We start from the raw sequence: 24,510 nt of genomic DNA, 5'->3' as shown, positions 1-24,510 counted from the left end.
TGTATGTATGTGCATGCCCACGCACGTGGCCGTGTGCACTGGAACACACATCATCAGCACTCATTCTAATAAACAGATAAATAAATGGCTTTATAAATAGTACACTAAATACTTTATGCTGTGTTAAAAGTGCGAGTGGACTATGACTCCTGCTTCACAGGATACTCAGATTTCCTGACGTCTACCTGCCCTCTGACGGTGTGTTGGTTTGAATGAGAATGGCCACTGTGGTGGCGAATGCCTTTAGACTCAGCACTCCGGAGGAGGCCGAGACAGGCGGATCTTTTTGAATTTGACGCCAGCCAGGTCTACAGAGTTCCAGGACAACCCGGGCTACCCAGAGAAACACTGTCTTGATAAACAAAAACAAAAAAAGGGAGCAGACACCATATCCTCCTCTAAGGTCCTTCGAAGGCTGCAGCTGCATACAGAATATACACCTGCTCCCTACGGCAATCACGTCACCCCGGACTTGGCATCTTTATAGCATCCTAGCCTCGCCTTCTCAATCTGCCTGGGCGCTTGGAGCACCGCTTTTAATTGCTGGGTTTTGTGTGCGGCGATCGGCTGGGAGAACTGTTTCTCTCCCTCCATGACTGACCTCCAGGATGGAATCAAATGGTCAGAATGGGTGGCTAGTGCCTTGCTTTTTAGGTTCCCTCCCCCTTAACCTTTGTTACTTGCTTTTCCTCTGCCAAGTAAGGCTCTTCCTCGAAAAATAAATGAAATCTTAACACCGCAAGAGTATCCTTGGCTTCCCTCTCCTCAGTTCAGTCTCCCTTTTTCTCCCCCTACCCCATATTGCATAAGAAGACCTTAACTCCATAGGCTGGAGTGATACAACACCACGCCCATTGAAAAGTCCTTTTACTGACTCTTGATTACTTATCTTTTTTTAAAAATATTTTTTAAATTCTTTATTATGTAAGCAGTGTTCTGTCTGAATGTATCCCTACACACCAGAACAGGGCAGCAGATCTCATTACAGATGGTTGTGAGCCACAACGTGGTTGCTGGGAATTGAACTCATGACCTCTGGAAGAGCAGCCAGGGCTCTTAACCTCTGAGCCATCTCTCCAGCTCCTTGATTATTCATCTTCATGTGAATATTCTAGAAGAATTAATACAAATGAAGGAGGCAGGACAAGAACATTACCAAAGCACCAAAAAACTGGGGTTAGGATGTGGGAATACTTGATTTTGAAAAAATTTTTTTTTCCTTTTTTGAGGTGGAGTCTCATGAAAAGGACAACAAAATCTATCGATGTATACTTAGTCACTAGAGATTCATAAAGCAGACAGACTGAAAAACACATATACACTCAATAACTATATAAACAAAAGCCCCAGAGCCAATGTGTGATCCCAATTGTAAAGTGTCCTATACTTTTCCTTTGCCCTTCAATGCATTTCAACACCCTACCACTGAAATCCAAAACCCAGTCAAGGCACAGCTTCCTGCTCATCTTCCTGTGGACGTGGCAAGCTTTCTAGTCTCCATTTTGGCCCAAACAAAAGCTTGTATTTTAACGGGTGGAGAAAACCCATTCTGCAGAGAACCGGGCCGAGCCAGGCCGAGCCGGGGCCGAGCCGGGCCGAGCCGGGCCGGGGCCGAGCCGGGCCGGGCCGAGCCGAGCCGGGCCGGGCCGGGCCGGGCCGGGCCGAGCCGAGCCGAGCCGAGCCGAGCGGCGGTACTCACAGACTTGGCGATGGGGCAGCCCTGGGAGCTCTTCCCTTCTTTCCCCGTGTACTCGATCTTCTCAAGCCGGACAGCCTTGCCCTTTTCGCCAAACCTGGGTACAGAACACAGTAGCGGGGTGGGGCTAATTAATGACAATCTCTACTTCGAACCTCCGCGCTTTCACCTCTGAATGCACTGAAGACACACACACGCAAACATCAGTTAAAATCAGTTATCACAGACATTGGCTAAACGCCGGCTGCTACGTGGCAGATTATTTTGGTTACCCAGTTCTACTGACTTCAAGATCACTCTAGAAAAAGCCTGGCCTTAAGACAAGTGTTGGGAAGTTAGGGTTCAAACGTTGGTGGCGGTCTTCTGACCTATTTGTACCGTTGTACAGTCATAGAAAAATACATGTTCCTGATTTCTCCCTTAGGCTTGCTGTGTGAGGAGGGCATGTTTCCAGTGCCCCGAGCTCCGGGGAGGAAGGACTCAGGAAGACCTAAGAACCACCCAACTCACACTCCTGAACGTCTCCATTCATCTCATGACCACGCCAAGACCTTGCCTCTGCATTGACCCAGGTCCGCGGTGCGGAAGAGTTTTGGCGGGGGAACACATCTCCTCACCTAGTCTCCATGAGCTCCCTGATAGCAGCAACACTCGGTCCTGCCCCCAGGTGTGTGTAATATGGGCCTTTGTCTTTTTGTGTACCTCCATCTGTGGAAGGAATAAGAGTATTAGACCCAGTTTTGCAAAATAGCACGGGGGGGGGGGGCTCTTTTTTTTTTCTTTTTTTTTTTTTTTTAAATCAGTTTCAACTTGAAAGAATAAGACAACAGGTCTTGACATTGGACTCGCCCCTGTTGCCACCTTCTGGCTCCTAATTCTTCTAGGAGTCAAAGGTGAGAAGACAAAAATATTTGAGGGGGTCGGACTTATTCTCTCATCTTCAACCTTTTTATTAACAGGACTAACAATTTAAGATGGGGTCTCAGTAGAGCCTCGACTCGGTGACAGCCAAGGTGACCTTGCACTCCTGATGAGCCTGACTCCACTGCCAAAGGTCTGGGATTACACACAGCTCTTCTGCCTGGGTAGCTTTCTATAGTAACTGTGGACAAAGAGCAATACGTAAATCTGATAAAGTTAGCCTCAGTATCCAAAGTGATGCCGGAAAAAGTTAGCCTACTACATTTCCACAGTTATGTATTTATAATATAGGTGTACAAGACAGTTACTTGTTGCAATTATCGGTTCCTTCAACACCTGCAAATAGGGAACAAGTTATAGGTCATTTATATAGTAATACGATAGCTCTTAGAGCAATACTAAAAAACGTTTAATATCACTGAAATTTGATTAAGTTAAAAAGTAGAAGTGTAGATGTTCACACATTTGGGAGGCTGAGGCACGAGCAGCCTGGACTACAGAGTGAGTGTGAGCCAGCCTCACCTCCACGACAGCCTATCTTAAAACCATGGGCAGTAACTGCAAAAGGCAAGTCCCTACTGAGATTCGAGGTGCACACCTGTAACCCTAGTACCAGAGAAGAAGAACTGAAAGAATGTTTTAGGGCGCAAGGCTGTCCTGCCTTATATAGTAATGTCCTTTCAAACAGGAAACAGGCTACTAAGGCCAGGTGAGGCGGTCCACACTGGATTTGTAAGGCAGGTGGATCTGTTCCATGATGGCCAGGGCTACATAGTAAGATGTTAGGTTTTTATTTTGTTTTGTTTTAACCAACACAACAAAAAGTCCACTTGACAAAAATGTTTAAAGTCCTAAATTCCTGAATACTGTGTCCTAAAAAAGAGCCTGAGACTTTTTGAGAATGAGACCCGGTCCTGCTTTGTAGTAGCCCAGGCTATCTTCAAACACACCACATTCCTCTTGCTGGGATGGCAGCCCAGGCTATCCTTAAATGCCTATCAGACATGCACCTCATGTCCAGTTTGTTTTGAGTTTTTGTGGAATTCTGGAATAACATGTTCAGTTTGGCCTCTTATGATCACCTGTCACTGAGGCTTTTCCATACTGTTTGTATTTCTGGCCAGTGTTTTGACACGTCATTATTCTGGTTTGAGGATGCACTCAAATGTGGGACACTTCCCTAGCACATACAAGGCTGTAGGTAGAATCACTGATAATGGGGGTAGGGGAAGCATTATAGCAAGCAAGGGAATATCTGCAATTAAAAAACAAAACAACCGCCGGGCGGTGGTGGCACATGCCTTTAATCCCAGCACTTGGGAGGCAGAGACAGGCGGATCTCTGTGAGTTTGAGGCCAGCCTGGTCTGCAGAGCAAGTTCCAAGACATGCTCCAAAACTACACAGAGGAACCAACCCTGTCTCAAAAAACAAAACAAAACAAAACAAAACAAAACAAAAAAACCAACCAAACAAACAAACAAACAAAACCAAGAAGCAAGGGATGAACCTAGAGCAAGCCCAGCCCTTATTTTCTTTAATTATGTCTAGGTGTGTGTGTTTGCATGTGGGCATGTGCTTGTGAAGGTCAAAGGTGTTGGATCGACAGGAGTTGGAGTTACAGAAGATTGTGAGCCTCTGTATGGGTGCTAGGAATTGAATCTGGGTCCTCTGGAAGATCAGTGAATGTTCTTAACCACCAAGCCATCTCACCGGCTCCTTTCCTGGCAAGATATATGGAAGAGACTATTTCATTGGTGATTAAGAACAGGGGCGATTGTCGAGCTGTGGTGGTACACGCCTTTAATCCCAGCACTTGGGAGACAGAGGCAAGTGGATAGCCTGTTATTGTTACACAGAGTAACCCTGTGACAAACCCACTCCTACTCCCCCCCCCCAAAAAAACAGGGGTGATTCTGCCCATAGCAACACTTGGCAGTATAGCTCTGGTTATTTTTACTTCTGTGACATATAGGGACGTGCATGCATTGTGGCTTCCACCTAACATAATAGGGCCAGGAATACTATGAAATCACTCACGGCGGGACATTCCCTATTCATTGGGTCTTAAGTCCATACTGCAGACTTTAAATGGGACAAGCACTGATCCGGAAATAGCAAACTCTATTTGACTATTTGACACTATCCTGAAAACTACAATGATATTTCTGAGATGACAGGAGATTTGCTTCCCCATGCCCAAGAACACACAAACATCACTTAATCACCTAGAACAACAGTTCTCAACCTTCCTGATGCTGCGAACTTTAATATATAGTTCTTCATGTTGCGGTGACCCACCAACCAGAATTATTTCGTTGTTACTTAATAACTATAAATTTGCTACTGTTACCAATTGTATCGGCTATTTCTGATGGCCTAAGGTGACCCCTGTAAAAGGTTTGCTCAACAACCCCAAAGGGGTCTCAACCCACAGGTTGAGAACCACTGACCTAAAAAAAAAAAAAAAAAAAGTGGTACTTAATGTTCAGCAGTGGGCTGCCTGGCCTTCCAAATGGTCACCAGTGACTCTGAATGAAGAACCGGGTAGCTGCATTCTTAGCCCGGAAATATGCAGGCGTTTTTAAAAAATGGAAATCTATTTTTCCCTTTGCAAAGATACACAGAAAAGTACTTCATATAATGTTAGGGTTTAAAAAGAACAGCAGGTGGAGGCTACATACAGACCTGTTTCACACTATCACAACTCTAGTGTGAATATTCTTTTTTTTTTTTTTTTTTTTTTGGTTTTTCGAGACAGGGTTTCTCTGTGTAGCTTTGCGCCTTTCCTGGAGCTCACTTGGTAGCCCAGGCTGGCCTTGAACTCACAGAGATCCGCCTGGCTCTGCCTCCCGAGTGCTGGGATTAAAGGCGTGCGCCACCACCGCCCGGCTTAGTGTGAATATTCTTGAACGCAGGAAATGTGTGTGAGGTGGCTAGGGGTGTATTTTGATTGAGACAGGGCCTTATATGTCTGATGCTTGCCTTGAACTTGCTAAGAAGCCAAAAATGAGTAGACTAGAAATATAAGAGGGGCCACTACACCCAGTTTTAAATGGTGTTTAGTATCAAAGCCAGAATTTCATTCTTTCAAGTTAATTATATTACACCTCCAGCCCAGAGCTAACAATTCACTCTCAAAAAACAAAAACAAACAAACAAAAAACAAAACTTAAAAAAAAAAAACCCAAAAAACAAAAAAAAAAAAAACAAAAAAACCACCCACTTCTAGTATGAAAAATACTCATTACATTTGGTTCAAAGCAAATGTTGCCGTTTGGGCCACCCATGACATGAAACTATTTTAAAAAACTGAACCTGTATCGCAAACTCCTCCGTCTCGCAGACAACATCAAGAGCATCTGTACCACCTCTCTTTCTTTGTTTTATTTTAATTTCCCTCAAAGTCTTGGCTCTCCTGTCTGTGTATAGATTCAAGAGATTCACCTGTCTCTCCCCCCCCTCCGGGGCTGGGATTCCAGGCCTGTCCCACCACATGTAACATGCTTGTTACAGTGAGACAGAGTCCTTCCATGAAATCTGGGTGGACAGTTACTAGTCAGGATACAAGTTAAACTTTCATGTCTCACATATTGAGCAAAATTCTCAAAAAGGAATGAGCAATCATCATTTTTATACCAGCAGGGATGGGTGTTTTATAAGTGCAGAATCTTTTTAATTCAGGAAAAAAAAAAAAAAACCTCTGGCAGTAGCAGCAAAAGTCCTGACTCAGCATTCAGGAAACAGAGGCTGTGGGTCTTCCTAAGGTCGAGGAAAAGCTTTCCTTTTCCCTTTAGTTTTATGTATACGAATGTTTTCCCTATGTACATATATATGTCTGTATGTATACCATTTGCTTGACTATTGCCCCTGGAGGTCAGAAGAGGGCATTGGATTTCCTGTAAATAGTTATGGGTGCTGGGATCCGAACCTGGGTTGTCTGCAAAAACAAGTGCTCTTAACTCTGAAACATTTCTTCTAGCTCCTACAGCTTTTAAAAAATGTATGTCTGTGTGGGTAAGTGCGTGTAACTGCGGTCACCAGTAGAGGATGTAGGTAGGTAGGTAGGATCTCCTAAAGGTGGAGTTACAGATGTTGTGTGATCCACCGGACATGTTGCTGGGAACGGAACTTGTGTCCTTTCCAATTGCTTTAAAGTGCTGAGTCATTTCTCTAGCATTATTTTTGTTCTTTTAAGACAAGTTCTTGCTGGAAAGCCCAGGCTAGGGAGCTGGAGAGATGGCTCAGCGGTTAAGAGCACTGGCTGTTCTTCCAGAGGTCCTGAGTTCAATTCCCGCAACCACATGGTGGCTCACAACCATCTATAATAGGATCTGATGCTCTCTGCCCAGAAGCAGAGCATTCATTCATAAAAAAAAAAATTTAAAAAGCCCAGGATAGACTCAAAACCCTGTCTCACCCAGCTTTCCAAAGGTTGCAGCTAAGGGTTCCAGCACATCCCCTCAAAATAGAAACATCAGTGCTTCCAGAAAAAAAGATTAATGAATTATTTTAATTAAAAAGAAATTTTATTATTTGGAGGTCAGAGACCTCAACCTCCATCATGGCTTCTGGGCACAAAATTTAGGGGCCAGGCTTGTGCAAGTGCTTTACACCTCAATAACTAACAAAACCTTTCAGGAACCAAGATCATGATGTTCAAGATCCCATCTCAACAGCCAGATTATAGTTTGTGGGTACACCTTTCCTACTGCCAAGCACAGGCAGAAGCTGTGGGTATTTTCAAGTATTATTTCAACTGTACATGCTTTTACATCCTCTGCATGCCTATTTGATTTCACAAGAAAAAAATTAAATGAAACACTTGCAGCTTGAAATTTGTCTGAATAGAGGTAGGACAACAGGCAAAGATAACTAAGCATTGAGGAAATTCACTCTTAGTCAGGAAAATGAACTACTTGAGAGGACCCATTTTTTTTAAACAGGATAAATAAAAGTTCAATAGGGAAACAGGAACAGAAGGACTCAGTGTGGCTAGCTTGGCTAGACGAAAAAGAGCCAAAGCTGCCCCTCCCCCCCAAAAAAAAGATGACTTGGAAAGAAAGCATCCCCACAAATGAACACTCACCATTACAGTAACAGGTTGGCTCTTCTGCGTCACTCACTCCGGCTAGCAACACCTTGAGAGGCTCGCTAAGCAAGGTCCTGATTCTCTTATTCAATTCTTCCTGTGCCCTGGGGGTGGCGGAGTCACCCAGTGGTCCGTCACTTGATGCCTCTGCTTCGCGCTTCACGGTCCCATCTGAAATGTGATTGAAATTCAACCAAGTCCCTCCCGCGGAGCTGGTTGTCGGGTTTAGCAGAGGAGTGGTACCAGGCAACGTTGGTGGTATCTGGTGCACCAGGTTCTCTTGAGTGCCTAGACGAGACTGCGTCTCAGTAGCACCAGGCGTCATGTTAGCACACTGGATAGATGGGGAGGAGGGCTGGGGCAGAGGGTGAGCGTTCTCATGGACATTCACCGTGGGCTGGACCTGAGAATTATCTGCCGGCTCTGCAATTGCCTGCCCGCTGGATTCTGTCTTGAACTGGCATGTTGGTAGAGAATCTGGTGGCTCGACTTTCACTTTCTCCTTTGCCAATTCAGAGTGTCTTGTGAATGTTATCTGACTGAGAGGAGGAAATAAAGTATTGTGTTGTAAGGATACGCTGTAAGGAGCCGTCGGTGTTGATATTTGATCAATGGTAGGAATAGCTCCCAACAGGAGAGGAACATCATGTGGACCAGACTGGCCAAATCTTTGAAATTTAGACGACATCCAAATGTCACACATTTTACTATACTGAGTTGCAAGTTGCTCCTGCTTCTTCTGGTCATTTTCTTGAGAGCTGGGGACTGGGGGCTCCTTTTTCCGCTTGTCTGCTTTGGGGGTCGGCTTTGCTTTTTTCCGGGTCTTCTTCTTTGGCTTTGCTGGTGGTACGCTAGGTTTATTTTGTATACTTGAAGGTGGTTTCTTTTGTACCGTGCCTTTCTCCTGACTCTGCTTTTGATGTACATTCTTTGCGGCAAGGCTCCCTGGTGTACTTCCAGCTTTCTCGACTACGGGGCTCAGGTGATTGCAATTAATTGCGGACGCGAGCTGGGTTAATTGTGCTGCGACATCTTCTTCGATTTGACTGTACGGTGCGTCCTGGCACGGTGGATCATGCTGGGACTTCAACTTTTGATCGCTGTTTAGTGCCTGACTGCAGTTTTCTGGATTATGACTTTCTACTGGCAATGGGTATGAATTCTTAGAACTCTCAAAGTTAAGCTTGCCTCCAGCGATGCACTTCCTATCAGCTGTCAGTGAATTTGACTGTTCATGTGCCTTTATAAGTGCTTGGATAGTAGCTGAACTATCAGGCAACTTGAACGCTGTGTTCTGGCCATTGAAGATGACAGTGCCCTGGTGCTGAAAACACTTCCCCTGTAAGTTTGGGTCTTGGAGGTCTTTTCTCACAGAATGGAGGATGGCCTTGCAACTGTTAAGCAGACTAGCCGTTCTCTGATCAGTTTCTTCATCCTTCTCTGACTTCGATGGTGAGGAATTCTCGGATGGAGCTTCTGAGAGCTGAGTAAGGGCTTCTATGGCCACGACTTGTTCCAGTGTTAACCTCCTGTCTTTCATGAGCGATAGAAGACTTGGCTGAACTGGAGAGTTATCTTTTGGTTCTTTACTAGGTAACTTCTCGGGGGTTTGGAGTTGACTACCAGCACTGTGTGTATTAGGGTGGTTATTAAAGATGGCGGAGTCTGCACCAGATCTGCAGGTCAAGCCGGGCTTCTGGAAGAGCAAGATGTTACTCGTCCCCTTGAGATGATCACAGCTCCCAGCGGAAGTGATGGCGGCGTTCATGGCATCGTTGCAGTTTGGGGGGTCAGTCAGCAATTTAGAGGAATCATTTCCCAATACCTTGCTAATTTCTTCAAGATCCAATTGATTGGCTGGCAGGTTGGTGTCGGTAGGTAAACAGTGCACATTTTTCATGCCGTTTCTTATGGTCGGAGCAAACATTGGGGACGGCTGGGTTTGCTGCTTGACATCTTCGGGGGGTGGGGAATTTTCAACCTCAGTGAAATTTGCATCGAAGCCTCCCTTGACTTGACCTGCTAGGTGTGATTTCTGGCTTGGCGTCCATTTCTCCACCTCGACGCCGGTCATGTTTTCTGCATTTTTCCCTACATTTTCAAGGGGATGGGTGATCAAATCCAATTTCTGCTCTCCTTCCCCATGACCACATTGACTGTATTCCATGGACTCTGATTGGGGGCCATTTACTGGTTTGATGTTAAAGGCAGCCTGTAAAGCAAGCACAGAAATTCCTCCCGTTACCTGCTGAAATAAGACAACGGCTTCACTCTTTTGTTCATAGACTCTTGCTAGGTATCCAAGCGGGCTTGGAATTTGTGGCAATGCCCCTGACTCAGTTTCGGTTACTGGGATTACAGGTAAGGGCAGCTGTGCCTAGCTGGGATTCCACAGTGTAATGACCCTGAAAGTGAGGTGAGAGATATGACTTCAATAACATACGTGCAGTCTGGGACCTAATCCCTCCATCCTTCCTCCACTCCCCACATCCCTGCTTCCATTGAAACCATGCAAAGCAGTTCACTCCTATAACTCCAGGGAGGCAGAGGCACATAAACCTCTGTGGTTGGTTTATATAGCATGTGACTTGTAGGTCAGCCGGGGCTACATAGGGAGACTCAATCAATCAACCAAAAGCAATATGTTTCTTTAGTGGACAACACTTGCAAAGGATGTGTGGGGCTGAGTTCAATACGCAGCATCACAAAGGACGGGAGGCGTGTGGTGCACAGCATGTTGAGTTTTCCCTATAACCACATCACAAGCATGAACTTGTCATCAGTCAGCCTGCAAGCCATCATTCTGAAGATTAGCATCAAGTCTTTTTTTAAATAAAGATTTATTTATTATGTATACAGTGTTCTGCCTGCATATATGCCTGTACGCCAGAAGAGGGCACCAGATCTCATTACAGATGGTTGTGAGCCACCATGTGGTTGCTGGGAATTGAACTCAGGGCCTCTGGAAGAACAGCTTGTGTTCTTAACCTCTGAGCCATCTCTCCAGCCCTACCATCAAGTCTGATGTGACTGCCTTTCACTGACAATGATGCTTGTGCCTTACGTTCATTTGGTTAAGGGTAAGCATAGTTCACTGATTTCATTACTGTGCAGTAATTCATAAACTGTATAGTCTACTTCGTACCTGCATTACTAGATGGAATATTGTAAATATATAGCTATGAATCTCATGTTCTTGTTTGTTAAGAGCATGTACATACAGGAAAGTTCTGAGTCATGCAGTGTGTGCTGCGTGCATATTCAGCTTTAGTAGTTTTAGGAAATGTTCCCACCAGTAATTATGTCCCAATTATGGTACATCATAATTAGCAATTTATATACTATATTTATGCATATATATGAATTAAGTCTTTCAAAAATAAATAATTTGCTTATTTCATATATACGTATTTTATGTCTGTGTGTGCCTGGATGTATGTATGCCAACCACATGTGTGCAGGAGCCTGTCCTGGCCAGCAGAGGGTGTCAGAACACCTTGAAATGGAATTACAGGGTACTGTAGGCTACCATGTGGGTGCTCAGAGATGAAACTGGACCCATTGAGCCAGCCCAACTTGTTCATCTCTTGATCACAGTATAAGTTATATAGATGCTCGATTTTTGTCAAAATCTGCTTAAAAAAATGGTACTGTCATGGGTAAAAGGTGCACACACACACACACACGGGGGGGGGGGGGGGGGGGGGGGGGAATCCGTCAAGGCCTCATACTATAGCTTTGTGGCATTGAAAATCCCAGGCAAATTTGAGGGCCTACAGACCAGTACTTCGTGCATGCTAGACAAGGGCTCTGCTACTGAGCCAGACCTCCATCCAACCATTATTCTTATTCTCCCCCCTCCACCCCAGATGTGGTCTATAACCATCTCTAACTCTAATTCCAAGGGATCTAACTCCGTCATCTGATGCTCCCAACACCAGGTAAGCATGCAGTGCACTTAAATACATGCAAGCAAAGTTCTTACACCTCAAAGAGATAAAAATTAACAAATCTTTTAAGAAAAGAATTGACATTTAAGACAATGGTAGTTCTCCATCAGGGACTGAGAATATCGTTCATTTGTGCTCCTGCCCCTGGTTTCATCCACAGCAGAGAGACTGATAAATCGTTTCTAAAGCAAAGCTTTGAAGGCAGCGCTTTTGTCCATAAAGAAAACAAAGCATTGCCAGGTTGTGGTGGTGGTGGTGGTGGTGGTGGTGGTGGTGGTGGTGACGGCGGCGGCGGCAGCGGCGGCGGCGGCGGCGGCGGCGCACACCTTCAATCCCAGCACTCGGGAGGCAGAGGCAGGTGGATCTCTATGAGTTCGAGGACAGCCTGGGCTACAAAGCGAGTTCCAGGAAAGGCGCAAAGCTACACAGAGAAACCCTGTCTTGAAGAATAAAATAAAATAAAGCATTATACTTTTCCCCTTTGAAAGGTGAAAAGGTAACACCCTACAAGGCATTCCTTTCAGGTATCTGCTTAGCCTGTAACCCCAGTTGGGGAATAGAAAATCCACACAAGGTGCTTGAGGGATGGCTCAGTGGTTAGCAGTGTACTTATCTTGCAGGACTCATGTCCGGTTTCCCAGCTCACAACTGCCTATAAATCCAGCTCCAGGGGGAATCATACAAAACCTCTGGCACTCACATGCACATACCCACACACAGACACCAACACACACACACACACACACACACACACACACACACAAAACCCTACATGCTGGATGGTAGTAGTGCACGACTTTAATCACTCAGGAGGCAGAGTTCAAGGCTAGCCTGATCTACAGAGTAAGTTCCAGGACAACCAGGGCTACACAGAAACCCTGTGTGTGTGTGTGGTGGGGGGGACAGAAAATCAGCTCTCTAACCCAGGGCTCGAGTGCCCTCCGCGCACAAACCCTACTGTTCTTCAGTAGCCTGGTGGCTCATCAGGCCTGGCGACCACCAGACCCGGTGGCTCCTGCACATTTGGGCCTGAAATGAGTCACCGTGGTGATCTCAGGACTACAGACGCCTCTTTTCTATTCCAGTGTTTAGTTCTTACCTCGGCAAAGCCAATCCACTTTTAGCTTGGTGGGGAGAGGTGGTGTTTACAGTGAGAAGAAACAAGAGCAAACCTGGGAAGTAGGGTTAAAATCCCTCTAAGGTGTATTATTGGAGGATTGCCTCAGGAATACAGAAATGAAGTAACCATCTCCAGACACAGGTGCCTTCTCGGGATACGCCATGACAAAAGCGACTCCTCAGCCCTCAGACCTGTCCTCAGTCATCCTGCTGATCCTCCCTCCATGCCAATCCCTTTAAAGCAAGCATAGTGGCTGGCCTCAGTAACCCTAGCACTCTGGAGGCAGAGGCAGGAGGATCATCCCTGAAAGTTGAAGCTAGCCAGGGCTCCATACAGTTTCAAATGTTTTTTTTTTTTTTTTTTTTAATTGTTTTTCAAGACAATGTTTCTCTGTGTAGCTTTGCGCCTTTCCTGGAACTCACTCTGTTGTCCAGGCTGGCCTCGAACTTTTAACGGTGGTGGTGGTGGGGAATGGGGATGGGGGTGGTGCACACCTTTAATCCCAGCACTCGGGAGGCAGAGACAGGTGGATCTCTGTGAGTTCGAGGCCAGCCTGGGCTACAGAGTTCCAGAACAGGCTCCAAAGCTACACAGAGAAAAAAAAAAAAAAAGAATAATAGTGCTTCATCTCCCAGCTGACACCAATGTAAACTTTTGGCCACTATGAAATCAGTATGGAGAAAATGGAAGCGCCACACACACTGCTTATATAACCCATGCATTCCAAAGGATCTAGTGCAGTCAACTTGGCTGGCCAGAGAAAGCTGCTTGCTGAGCAAGCCTGGCTTTTCCAAGACACTAACGCATAGATGCAATAAAAAGAAGGAAGGGAGAAAGGAAAGCAAAATCACCAGAGATGCCCACACACGTCATCCACGTTTATTGTGGATCTTGTCACAGTAGCCAAGTTCTAAGATACCAGCCTTAGATCAAGAAGATCAACACAGGAGTTTTATTTAGCCCTAAGAAGATTGACTACTATCAATATTTACTAAGTGAGTCTATCATGGATGCCTGGAAATTAACTACTGCAATACTCTAATGGGAGGGTTCAAACTGTATTAATGTTTTTGAGGCATGGTCCTTCTCTAGGCCAAGGTATCCTCAATCTCTTGGTAATCTGACTGCCTTCATTGTCTTTCCAATTGCCGGGCTTACAGGCATGTAACAGCGCACTGATCTTGAAAACAGCACATTTATTATATTACACGCCAAACAAAAGCCAGAAAACATAACCACCATGAGGCAAGTCCCAATCATACTTACACCAGGGTACACACACCAACAATGGGAGCCTGAGCTACACTGAGTTTAAAGAGAACCAGGGATACGTAAGTCAACTTTACTAGTTCAACAAATCAGTTTACATTTAGATCCTGAAGACCCAGACTGCACCACCTCATCCCTACCCTAAGATTTCATTATGTACCCCAGTGCTGACACTAGAGTTGGGCCAGGTGACCAGCCTGTTCCTTTCGTTTTGCTTCCCAGAGCTGGGATGAACCTTGGGTTTCCACCATCTAGATAGAAACAAGCTCCAAATCTTTTTTTTTTTTTTTTTTTTTTTTTTTTTGGTTTTTCGAGACAGGGTTTCTCTGTGTAGCTTTGCGCCTTTTCCTGGAACTCACTCTGTAGCCCAGGCTGGCCTCGAACTCACAGAAATCCACCTGGCTCCCTCCCGAGTGCTGGGATTAAAGGCGTGCGCCACCACCGCCCGGCACCAAATCTTAATCTCCTTTGAAATATGTCTTAAACGCTCCTCAAGAATTTGTGATTTCGTCCTCTGACAAGTCTTGTTTGCCCCAGAGTTTCTCACCTCCTCTGTGTCATTGAGGACATACTATCCCTGGTGTTTTCCAACAACAGTACCCTTGAAATTCCATCCTGAAGGTAGCCAAATAACTAATGCAGAGCCCTACAAGGAACCTGAAGGTTGGGTCTTCCCGTGTACAGTATCCAGTCCCTATAGCCAGTTCCTCATTATTACTGCTTTCTAAGAAGAACAGAAGCTCCTCAAAGGTGACTCCACCATGAGAGTGTTGATAAATTCCCAACAGGAAAACAAGTACCTTCGGAAGCCACAAGTTTTCCTGTCTCCCTTCCCACAGGCTATCGGAGCAAGTCATTTTAAGAATTTTGAGGGCTGAGGTGCATCCCTGTCATCCCAGAATATGGGAGACTGAGGCAGGAGATTGCCAGGAGTTTAAGGTCTGCCTGGAATAGAATAAGATCCTGTCACACAATTTCAACAGCTACAGGTTCAAGGGCAGCCAGGTCTCCATAGGCAATCCCAGACCACCAGGGCCTATTCAGCCAGACCATGCCTCAAAAAAATAAAAATAAAAAACCCAACCCTCAAACAACACAAAAGGAACCACACGCTAGAAAGAAACCCCTGGAAGTAATTTAAATCACATTCCAAATCAGCTTAGTTATTATGCGAACACAAGCAAAATGTAGTCTTTGGTGTTATGCTCTGGATGACCTAGGTTTGAGGAGAGCCTAGACACCACAAAGTCAGACGATGTCCAAAAACGAAACCGGGATGGGGGTGTACAGGAGAGACAGGAAGGAATGTCGCTCACTTGGTGGGAGGCTCGCCTAGTGTGTGTGAAGCCCCATAAACTGCAGGTGCTGGCCTCTGCCTGTCACCCCTGCACGTGGGAGGTGGAGGCGGGGAGATCGGGAACTAAGAAAAATCCTCAGCAGCCTGGGCTGTGTGACAAATCAAAGGAGGATCCCGAATTCCATCAATTCTCATGACTAGTCTCGCACCAAAACCTTGACATTATTATATAACCGGGGTACCTATGCAGACTAACACACAAACTAGCATGCTTTTAACCCCTAACACACTTCCATTCTGCTCTTCTCTCTCTTTTTTCGGGGGGGAAGGGCTTTTCAAGACAGAGTTTCTCTGTGTAGCCCTGACTGTCCTAGAACTAGCTCTGTAGCCCAGGCTGGCCTCGAACTCACAGAGATCCGCCTGGCTCTGCCTCCCGAGTGCTAGGAACAAAGGTGTGCGCCACCACTGCCCGGCCATTTCACTATTCTTACAACACTGCTAACTATGTTTTTCCCGACCAAATGGGGAATTTTTGTGCGCTGCCAGCTAAGGAGATGAGGGCAGTAGCCATGAATCCAACGTTAAAGAACCCAAACTGTTGAGGACATGAAGGCCCAACATGTGTTTCACTATAAGGAGAGCCGTTGTTAAGCTGGTTCAGGTTCAGGTACATCAGCCCGGGAAAGAGCTGTCTGACAGACAGCAGAAGCTGACTGAGCAATTATTAAAAGACACCAGTAAGCATGCGGATAGGAGATTCAACTGCATAGACCCCTCACCAAGATGTGGGTGTGGCAATATACCCCAGGGGAGCAATTGCCCGGCATTTGTTTTTTTTTAAACTCTCAGGCCGCAGATTCAATGCCCTGAAATGAGGATCATCCTGGTGCAGTTGCTCATTCCTTCAACGCCTGCATTCTGTAGGCAAAGGTGGATTTCTGTGAGTTCCAGAACAGTTAGGGGATACATGGAAAGACCATGTCTTGAGAAAAACAAAAATAATCGAGTAGAAATAACAACTGTGTAGCTGGCTAGTATTGAGTTTTTTACACTACAAGCCATAAAAAAGCCCTGAGCACACTTACACGTGTAATGAAATACACACACATGTAATGAAATACTGAGGGCTGGAGAAAAGACTATGGGTAAAGGTGACTGTCACCAAGTATGGGGACCTCAGTTTGATCCCAAAACACACATGGTGGAAAGAAAGTCAACTACTAAAAATGTCCTCTGAGCCGGGCGGTGGTGGCGCACACCTTTAATCCCAGCACTCGGGAGGCAGAGGCAGGCGGATCTTTGTGAGTTCGAGGCCAGCCTGGGCTACCAAGTGAGTTCCAGGAAAGGCGCAAAGCTACACAGAGAAATCCTGTCTCGAAAAACCAAAAAAAAAAAAAAATAATAAAATAAAAAAAAATAAAAATGTCCTCTGATCTCCACATGGTGCTTCTGAGCAGGTAAGCCAGCATGTACGCATGCTCGCACGCATGCTCGCACACACAAAAACACACTCAGAATAAACAACAAACAAACCCATGTAAGCAAGATCTGGCTCAAAAAACAGGTTTGTGGGTTCATTGTGGCTATATAGCTGCAGATATACAGCTTGTAGTGGCTGTGGAAATAAAGGCTGGAATTCTGGAAAGGAATTTGAAATGACATCAGGCAGAAAAAAAAAATCACACAGTATGCACTTGGGATTCTAAAACACCACTAGGGTCTGGCTTAGTGGTTAAGAGAGCTTGTTGCTTTGCAGAAGATCTGGGTTCAGTTCCTAGCATCCATTTCTGGAAGCTTACAACTGTCTATAACTTCAGTTCTAAGAGATCTGATGCCCTCTTCTGTCTTCTGCATCCTCTGTGCGTGCATACACACATGTACACACACACACACACACACACACACACACACACACACACACACACACACACACACACACACACACCAGATGGCCAGGGGTTCTTGGTGCACACTTACAACCCCAGCACTTCAGAGGTAGAGTTGGGAGGAACAGGTGTTCAAGTCCAGTGTAGGCTATGAGGCTCATTCTCAAAATGGCAGAGGGGGCAGCAAAATAAATCCCATTACACATTCTACAAAGTCATCTGGACTTCGACCTTAAGGCATCAAAACAGTGAGAAGCCTCAGATCTGAGCCACCCACCCTTACTAGCTAGTGACACTGAGCTTTTTAACAGTGTGCCTGGGACCTGTCCCGTTGTTCTTTACTAATTAGGTGACGACAAATGGCTGGTATGCAGAAGACTGTCCCCTGCAGTTAGAAGTTGAGTAAGTTAGCAAAGAGCCAGCTGAGAGGATCACCACCGTGAGTGCCAGCACAGTCGGGGAGGGCTAGCTCTCAGACTACGCTGTCCTGGTACCCCTCTAATCCACACACCCCTTGCAGCCTAGCCTGGCCAATCTCTCTTTGGTTAACGAAACCAAACTGTGGTAGAGAGCACGGAGAGCCTGGGACTATTTCCCAGTTCTATCAAAAATCAACACCACGGACAAGTATGGTGTCCCAGAACTTGAATCAGAGCAGCTGAGAGGCAGAGGCAGCTGACTTTCTGAGTCTGAGGCCAGCTGTGTCTATGAAGTTCTATACCATGGCTAACACCAAATAGAGATGAAGAACGGGAAAATAAATCCACTAAATCTGGTTCAACCTCAAGATCTGGAGCTTTCCGTACAGACCACCTCTGGCAGGGTAACTAGTTTTGCAAAGAAATGTGATAGGTACTCAAGCCAAGATCAAGTTTATCCACTTTCTCTGGTTTAATCCCAGCACTGGGGAGGCAGAGGCAGGCAGATCTCTGTGAGTTCGAGGCCAGCCTGGTCTACAGAGCGAGTTCTAGGATAGGCTCCAAAAGCTACACAGAAAAACCCTGTCTCGAAAAAAGTACGTCCTAAGGCCTAGTGCGGTGGCTCTCCCACCTATAAATGCACAATGGGGATGGAGAGCCAGGACAGAAGTATGAGCGATGCCTCTGCTAGCTATAGTGAGTTTCAGGCCAGCCTGAAACTACATGGAGAACACACCTTTCCTCAAATCCAGCTGTCACTCTTAGCCAAGGCCGGTTGCTCCACCAGTAGCCCCAGGAAACTGTAGCAGAAGGAAGGCAAATAATTCAAGGCCAGCTTAGGCTACATAGTGACAGTCTACTTTAAAAAAAAATTTTTTTTTAAAAGAAGAAAAGATTAAGGAAAAGGGAGAAAAAAAATCCCCTTCATTGGAAAGGATTAAGGGAGAAACATCCAAAATCATTCATTCACATTCACTCATTCATAGAGCTGACAAAACCTCACCTTCAAAGCCACCATGAGCTACATACAGACCTCAAAATAAATTTTAAAATAGCTGAATGAATAACAAACAATACAATTTTAAGCTGGTGGTCAGAGGTGACGGCTCCTCCCTCTGCCAAAGCTGAAGCAGGGGGATGGAGCAATCAAGGTTGCTCTGGGCTTGTTGGTGAAAGCCACCACCACTCCCTCCGGTTTCCCTGTGTAGCCATGGCTGTCCTGGAACTGGCTTTGTAGATCAGGCTGACCTTGAACTCAGAGATCGACCTGCCTCTGCCCCACCACCACCCCCAGTGCTGGGATTTAAAGGTGGTGCACCAAACCAATGCCTGATTTGGAATCCTCTCTTTAGCCTAATCTGACCAAGGTGGCAAACACCTGTAGCCAGAGCAGTTTGGAGACCAAGGGGGAAAAAGACAACCTCCATTGAGAAACCACCAGCAGGTCTACAGAGGTTCCCAGGGCAGCCATTGAGAGTCTGTCTCAAAAAGGGCTAGAGCTAAGAGGATCGGGATGTCGAGGTCTGCCCGTTACACGGTCAATCTGAGTGTTACCTAAAAAACCCTGCCTCAAAAACAAGAAGGCCAAGCACACGATGGGTTAAGAATGAAAACACGCTGTAGCTGTGCTTAGAATGACTAAAGGCAAAATCTTCCGGGTCCCCCTTGGCCAGGCGGCACAGCCAGTGAAACTCATTATTGCCATGACTCAGCAAGTCCACCTCCATTTATCCGGGACAAGTGAAAGCATATGTTCTGTCCCTCCACACAGAAAACCCTGAATAAAAAAAAATCTTCACAGTGGATTTCTTCATAGCAGGGAAAGAAAGCATTCAAATGTCAATCAGAAAGCGCATAATGGATGAACACAACATAGTATATTTAACAATGAAACACTGCTCGGGAATAAAGGAACAAATGAATGTAGTCAACACCAAGAGTGCATGGCAGAAACTGTCAGTGCCCTGCTTCCATGAGAAAAAGTCAAGAGGAAGAGTGACTTCGGATTGCGAAACAGGTTTTAAAATATGACATCAAGGCTTGGAGACGTGGCTCACAACCATCTGTATGTAACTCCAGCCCCAGGAGATGACACCGTCTTTGGACCTCCAAAGGTACCAAGCACACACGTGGCACGCACACACACTGAAGGCAAAACACTTGTACACACTTGAAAAAGAGAGCTTCGGCGACAGCCAGGCACGGCGGCACATGCCTTTCATCTCAGCACTGAAGGCAGAGGCAGTCATCTCTGTGGCTGAGACTGTCTAATGATCCACCAAAGGGGGAATGGCACAAAAGGAAATTTTAAAGCCTGCTTTAGAAGTAAGGTGTGGTGGAGACTTCCCATCAGAACTCAGGAAAAGGTATTGCATCCCCAGGAACTGGAGTTAAAGGTGGTTGTGAGTTGGCTGACGTAGGTACTGAGAATTCAGCAGGAAATGCTCTTAACCACCGAGACACCTCTCTAGTCCCCCGTGTGGGTTTTTTGTTTGTCTGAAAGTCTTGCCACACACCTCAAGCTGGACTTGAACTCAATTATCTGTCTCACCCTTCCAACTGCTGGATTAATAGGCAAAGGTTTATAGCGAGAGGCAAGATTTGTATGATTCCATTTATAAGTTTAAGAGGCGAATACATGGGGCTGGAGAGATGGCTGGGGGTTGGGGGGCCTAAGAGCACTGGCTGCTCTTCCAGAGGTCCTGAGTTCAGTCCCCAGCAACCACATGGTGACTCACAACCATCTGTAATGCATTCCGGTGCCCTCTTCTAGCGTGCAGGCATATATGCCGACAGAACGCTGAATAAATAAATAAATAAATCTTAAGGAAAAAAAAAGAAAAAGAGGTGAATACAAAGACAGAAGTAGGTTACAGTGACCACCAAGAGTTGAGGCAGATGGAAGACCTGGCCAGTGAAAGCCAAGGTGATATGGTAATGCAAATACTTTTAAATTGATTGTAATGATAGATACACAATTCTGAATATAGTAGAATCTGCAGGCTTGTTTTTATATTATACATACATATATATGAATTATATTCTAACAAAGCAATTGCCTAAGAAAAAGAAAGACAGAGCATACCTATCATGCCAGCAACCAGGAGGCGAAGGGGATCAGAATCAGGAGTGCAAAATTATTCTCGGCTGAATAGCAAAACTGAAGCCAACCTGGGCAACCTGAGACCCTACCTCAAAAGCAACAACATTGATGCATCAGGTATCCTGGTTGGAACCTGTAATCCCAATACCTGGGACTCTAAGGCCAAGATGAGTCCCCCAAGTCTGAGGACAGCCTAGGCAACAGTGATTCTCAAGGCTGCATGGATAAAGAAGACCATGTGGTCCATCAATTTATTGATCCACTTAAACAATAATTATTGAAAGAGTGGAAACATTAACCCTTTGAAGAAGTGCAAAGCCATGTTGGGATGATGGAGATGACTGGTGTTTTGCTATAGATTCAAAAAAATTGATTAGACATTATTATTTACAGCCCGAATGTTTTCTTGTACATTCAAGAATCCAGATAACAAAGACATTAAAATGAATGTATTGCCAGGTGGTAGTGGCACGCAAGTCTTTAATCCCAGGACTCAGAAGGCAGAAGCAAGTCGATCTCTGAGTTCAGGTCCAGCCTGGTCTACAGAGTGAGTTCTGGGACAGCCAGAGCTGCACAGAGAAACCCTGTCTCGAAAAACCAAAAATCCCCACACAATATCCAAGGCATCAAAACAGGAAACAAGGTGGACAATTTACTTTTTCATGACATTGCTTTGACATTTTTCAAGACTAGTTTTTTTGTCTTTTGTTTTGTTTTGAAATAGTTCCACTATATAGGCCAGGTATAATTTAAAATTCTTCAATCCTGTGTCCTGAGTCTCCAAAATTCTAGAATTACAATTACATGCAGCCACACCCGTATTTGGGGGGGGGGGAGGGGAGAAGCAGGATGATCAGAAGCTCAAGGTCATCTTTAGCTAAGTAGCAACTTTAGATCCACCCATCCAGAGATCAGAAATTTCAGGGCAGGATGGATTTCATGAAGAGACAAAAGTGGACATTTTCCTCTAGATCAGCAGGCACAAAACCCATCAGAAGGACTATTATAAAACAAACACAATGCCCAGCTGTCAGGACATGGGCCTGAGCTAAACCCTGCAAAAGGGGTTGGGGATTAGGCCCTGGGTTCGATCCTCAACTCAAAAAAACAAAAAACAAAACAAAGCAAAAACCTGCAAAAGATATCTAATCGTGTGTGTGTGTGTGTGTGTGTGTGTGTGTGTGTGTGTGTGTGTGTGTGTTGCTCACCTTTAACCCCGACACTCAGAAGACAGAGGCCAGCCTAGGCTACATAGTGAGTTCCAGGATGGCCAAAGCTACATAGTGAGACCCTGTCTCAAAAAAATTTTTATTTATTTATTTATTTATTTATTTATTTATTTATTTATTTATTTTTGATTTTTTTTGAGACAGGGTTTTTCTGTGTAGCTTTGTGCCTTTCCTGGAACTCACTTGGTAGCCCAGGCTGGCCTCAAACTCACAGAGATCCGCCTGCCTCTGCCTCCCGAGTACTGGGATCAAAGGCATGAGCCACTGCTACCTGCCAAACAACTATTTCCTAAATAAATTTAATTGACCACACTGAGTGACATTATCTGACAAAGCTTTCCTGTTCCTGTCGCTATGCACAGATCCTAAGACCTTGCCCTTGCTATCGCTGAGCTAACTTGCCAAGCGTAGGCCTTAGCAAACCACTAAATATCTCAGAGGGGTCCTAAGAGATTCCGGGGTGGATGTTTCCTGCATCTGGCTGGACAGACACTTGAGACACTTACTTTGTTATCTTGACCAGAGGCAAATCTTTCCCTCAGAGCTGACACCACCCAGGTCTGGAGAAGTGGCTGGTCAGGCTGAGGGGTCGAAATCCCGTTTTCCAAGCTGGGATTCTTTCTCATGCTCTGCCTGGCGGGTAAGATAAGGCAGCGAGGGCGAGGAGGAGTTGTGAAAGGCAGATAAAGGAGGAACGAAGTCTGTTTCACATTCCACTGGTTGCCACTGTGGGAACCCTCACTGCAGCTTCCCAGCCTCATTAACTGGTGGACTTAAGAGTCATCTGAAAATTAACCAGAGCCACAAGCTGCCTGGGTGACTCACGCCTGTTAATTCCAGGGTTAGAGCCTATAGCAGGCGTGGCGCTACCAGACAGAAGCCAGCATGGCCTCTGACCCTGTCTCAAAAAGAAAGAAATGTTGCCAGGCATGGTGGCGCATGCCTCCAAACCCAAGCAGATTTCTGGTCTACACAGTGAGTTCCAGGGCTATGTAGAGATCCTGTCCCAAAGAGATAAAACAATAATGAAGATGCAAACCTAGGGCCTTGAGCTCGCTAGATGATCATTGCACACTGATCTAAAGCCATGCCCTATTAGCTACTCTTCAAAGCTGGAGACACTTGCCATTTCTACACCTTAAGAACAATATCCTGTCTCCCTGCCCCTCTTACTACTATTTATCCCATTTGTAACTGTTTCAAAGTTTCTCATAGCTCAGAATGAAGGACCTTACCCACAGGCATACTTTTACCCAGAAATAAAATGAAATCAAGGAATTAAATAAACCTAGGGAGATGGTTGAGTGGCTGGGAGCATCTGATGCCAGGAACAGGCGGCCTGAGTTCAGGCCCTGGGTTCTACATAAGAGAACTGACTCTCAAGTAATTGTCTGGCTTCTGTGCAAACACACAAAACAAATACAGTACAACTTAGGAGAAAACTTCATGATTTAATACACAAAGCAATAATGAAATGGTCGGAGGTCACACAGAATTCCATCTAGGGAAGAGCAAGCTAAGCGTTGCAATGTTTAGAAAAAAGTCGCAGGGATTGAGGGCAGACATACTGAAAGGTCCTGCTGTTTTAAGAACAGACTCTGACCCAGGCAGCAAGGATGACAGGACAGTAGCCCTGGTCCTTTACCACTTATGAATACAACAAACAACAACAATTTCATCACTAAAGGCAGTGCTGACACACGCCTTTAATCCCAGCACGTAGAAGGCAGAGGAAAGCGGATCTCTGTGAGTTCAAAACCAGCCTGGTCTACAGAGTGAGTTCCAGAACAGCCAGGATTATTACAGAGAACCCTGTTTCGAAAAACCAATAATAATAATAATAATAATAATAATAATAATAATAATAGTAATAATAATTTCATCACCGAAAGCTTTTCCAACCTGGGAGTGTTGGTGCACATTTCTAATCCTAGCAACAGAGTGGCCAAGGCAGAAAGAGTGTGGGTACAAGGAAGAGAAGCCTCGGCTACTAGGACTGGCTGGGCTATGTAATGAAAACTGTCAAAAAAAACAAAAAAAAGACACAAGAGAGATGGTTCAGAAAACGGATTCCTACAAGGTGGTCTTTGACCTCCACAGCTTCAAGCTGGCACATAGCCACCAATCCCCACAAATAAATAAATGTAACTTTAAAAAGTTAAATACCAAAGACATTCTACTATTAACATGATTATAATTTGAAAATGAAATTAAAAGCAACAGAGTGAATGCTTAACAAATATTTTAATGCAGTTATTTGTGTCTCTCATAGTTGAATTATTATGATAAACATATGGAAAACTACATATATAAAGAAGGTGACCTCAGGTATCATGAATCTAGCACCATGAGAACAAACACAGGAGCTGGGAGACGGCGGAGACCCTCAGGTGCTTATTGTACAAGCATGTCTGTAACAATAGCACTAGGAGACATGTGGCTTGGAGACAGGCTGACTCTTCGAGCTCACTGGCTGGCCAGCCCAGCCAATCTGTGAGCTCCAGGTTCAATGCCTCAAAAAGTGGAGGGG

At 45.3% G+C, this 24,510-nt stretch overlaps 1 protein-coding gene and 1 long non-coding RNA gene across 5 annotated transcripts in view; one reads left to right on the top strand and one right to left on the bottom strand.

The window, feature by feature from the left end:
• Tet1 (tet methylcytosine dioxygenase 1) overlaps positions 1-24,510 on the bottom strand; it is an 83,028-nt gene that overhangs the window by 32,659 nt on the left and 25,859 nt on the right. For all 4 annotated transcript variants that reach the window (XM_076557159.1, XM_076557160.1, XM_076557162.1 and 1 more), the window contains exons 3-5: positions 7,705-9,919; positions 2,314-2,404; positions 1,700-1,793 (exon numbers count right to left, since the gene is read on the bottom strand). In XM_076557159.1, the coding sequence (XP_076413274.1) occupies positions 1,700-1,793; positions 2,314-2,404; positions 7,705-9,919 (2,400 nt within the window). The remainder of the gene's footprint in view (positions 1-1,699; positions 1,794-2,313; positions 2,405-7,704; positions 9,920-24,510) is intronic.
• Positions 1,659-5,070, top strand: LOC143269889 (uncharacterized). Its single transcript, XR_013046666.1, has 3 exons — positions 1,659-1,797; positions 2,121-2,363; positions 2,656-5,070. It is a non-coding gene; the product is annotated as an uncharacterized LOC143269889 (long non-coding RNA).

The sequence above is a fragment of the Peromyscus maniculatus genome, chromosome 21 (genome assembly GCF_049852395.1).
Source record: "Peromyscus maniculatus bairdii isolate BWxNUB_F1_BW_parent chromosome 21, HU_Pman_BW_mat_3.1, whole genome shotgun sequence".
NCBI classification, from domain to species: domain Eukaryota; kingdom Metazoa; phylum Chordata; class Mammalia; order Rodentia; family Cricetidae; genus Peromyscus; species Peromyscus maniculatus.
The sequence above is the reverse complement of the archived record's forward strand: the minus strand, read 5'-3'. Positions and strand labels throughout refer to the sequence as shown.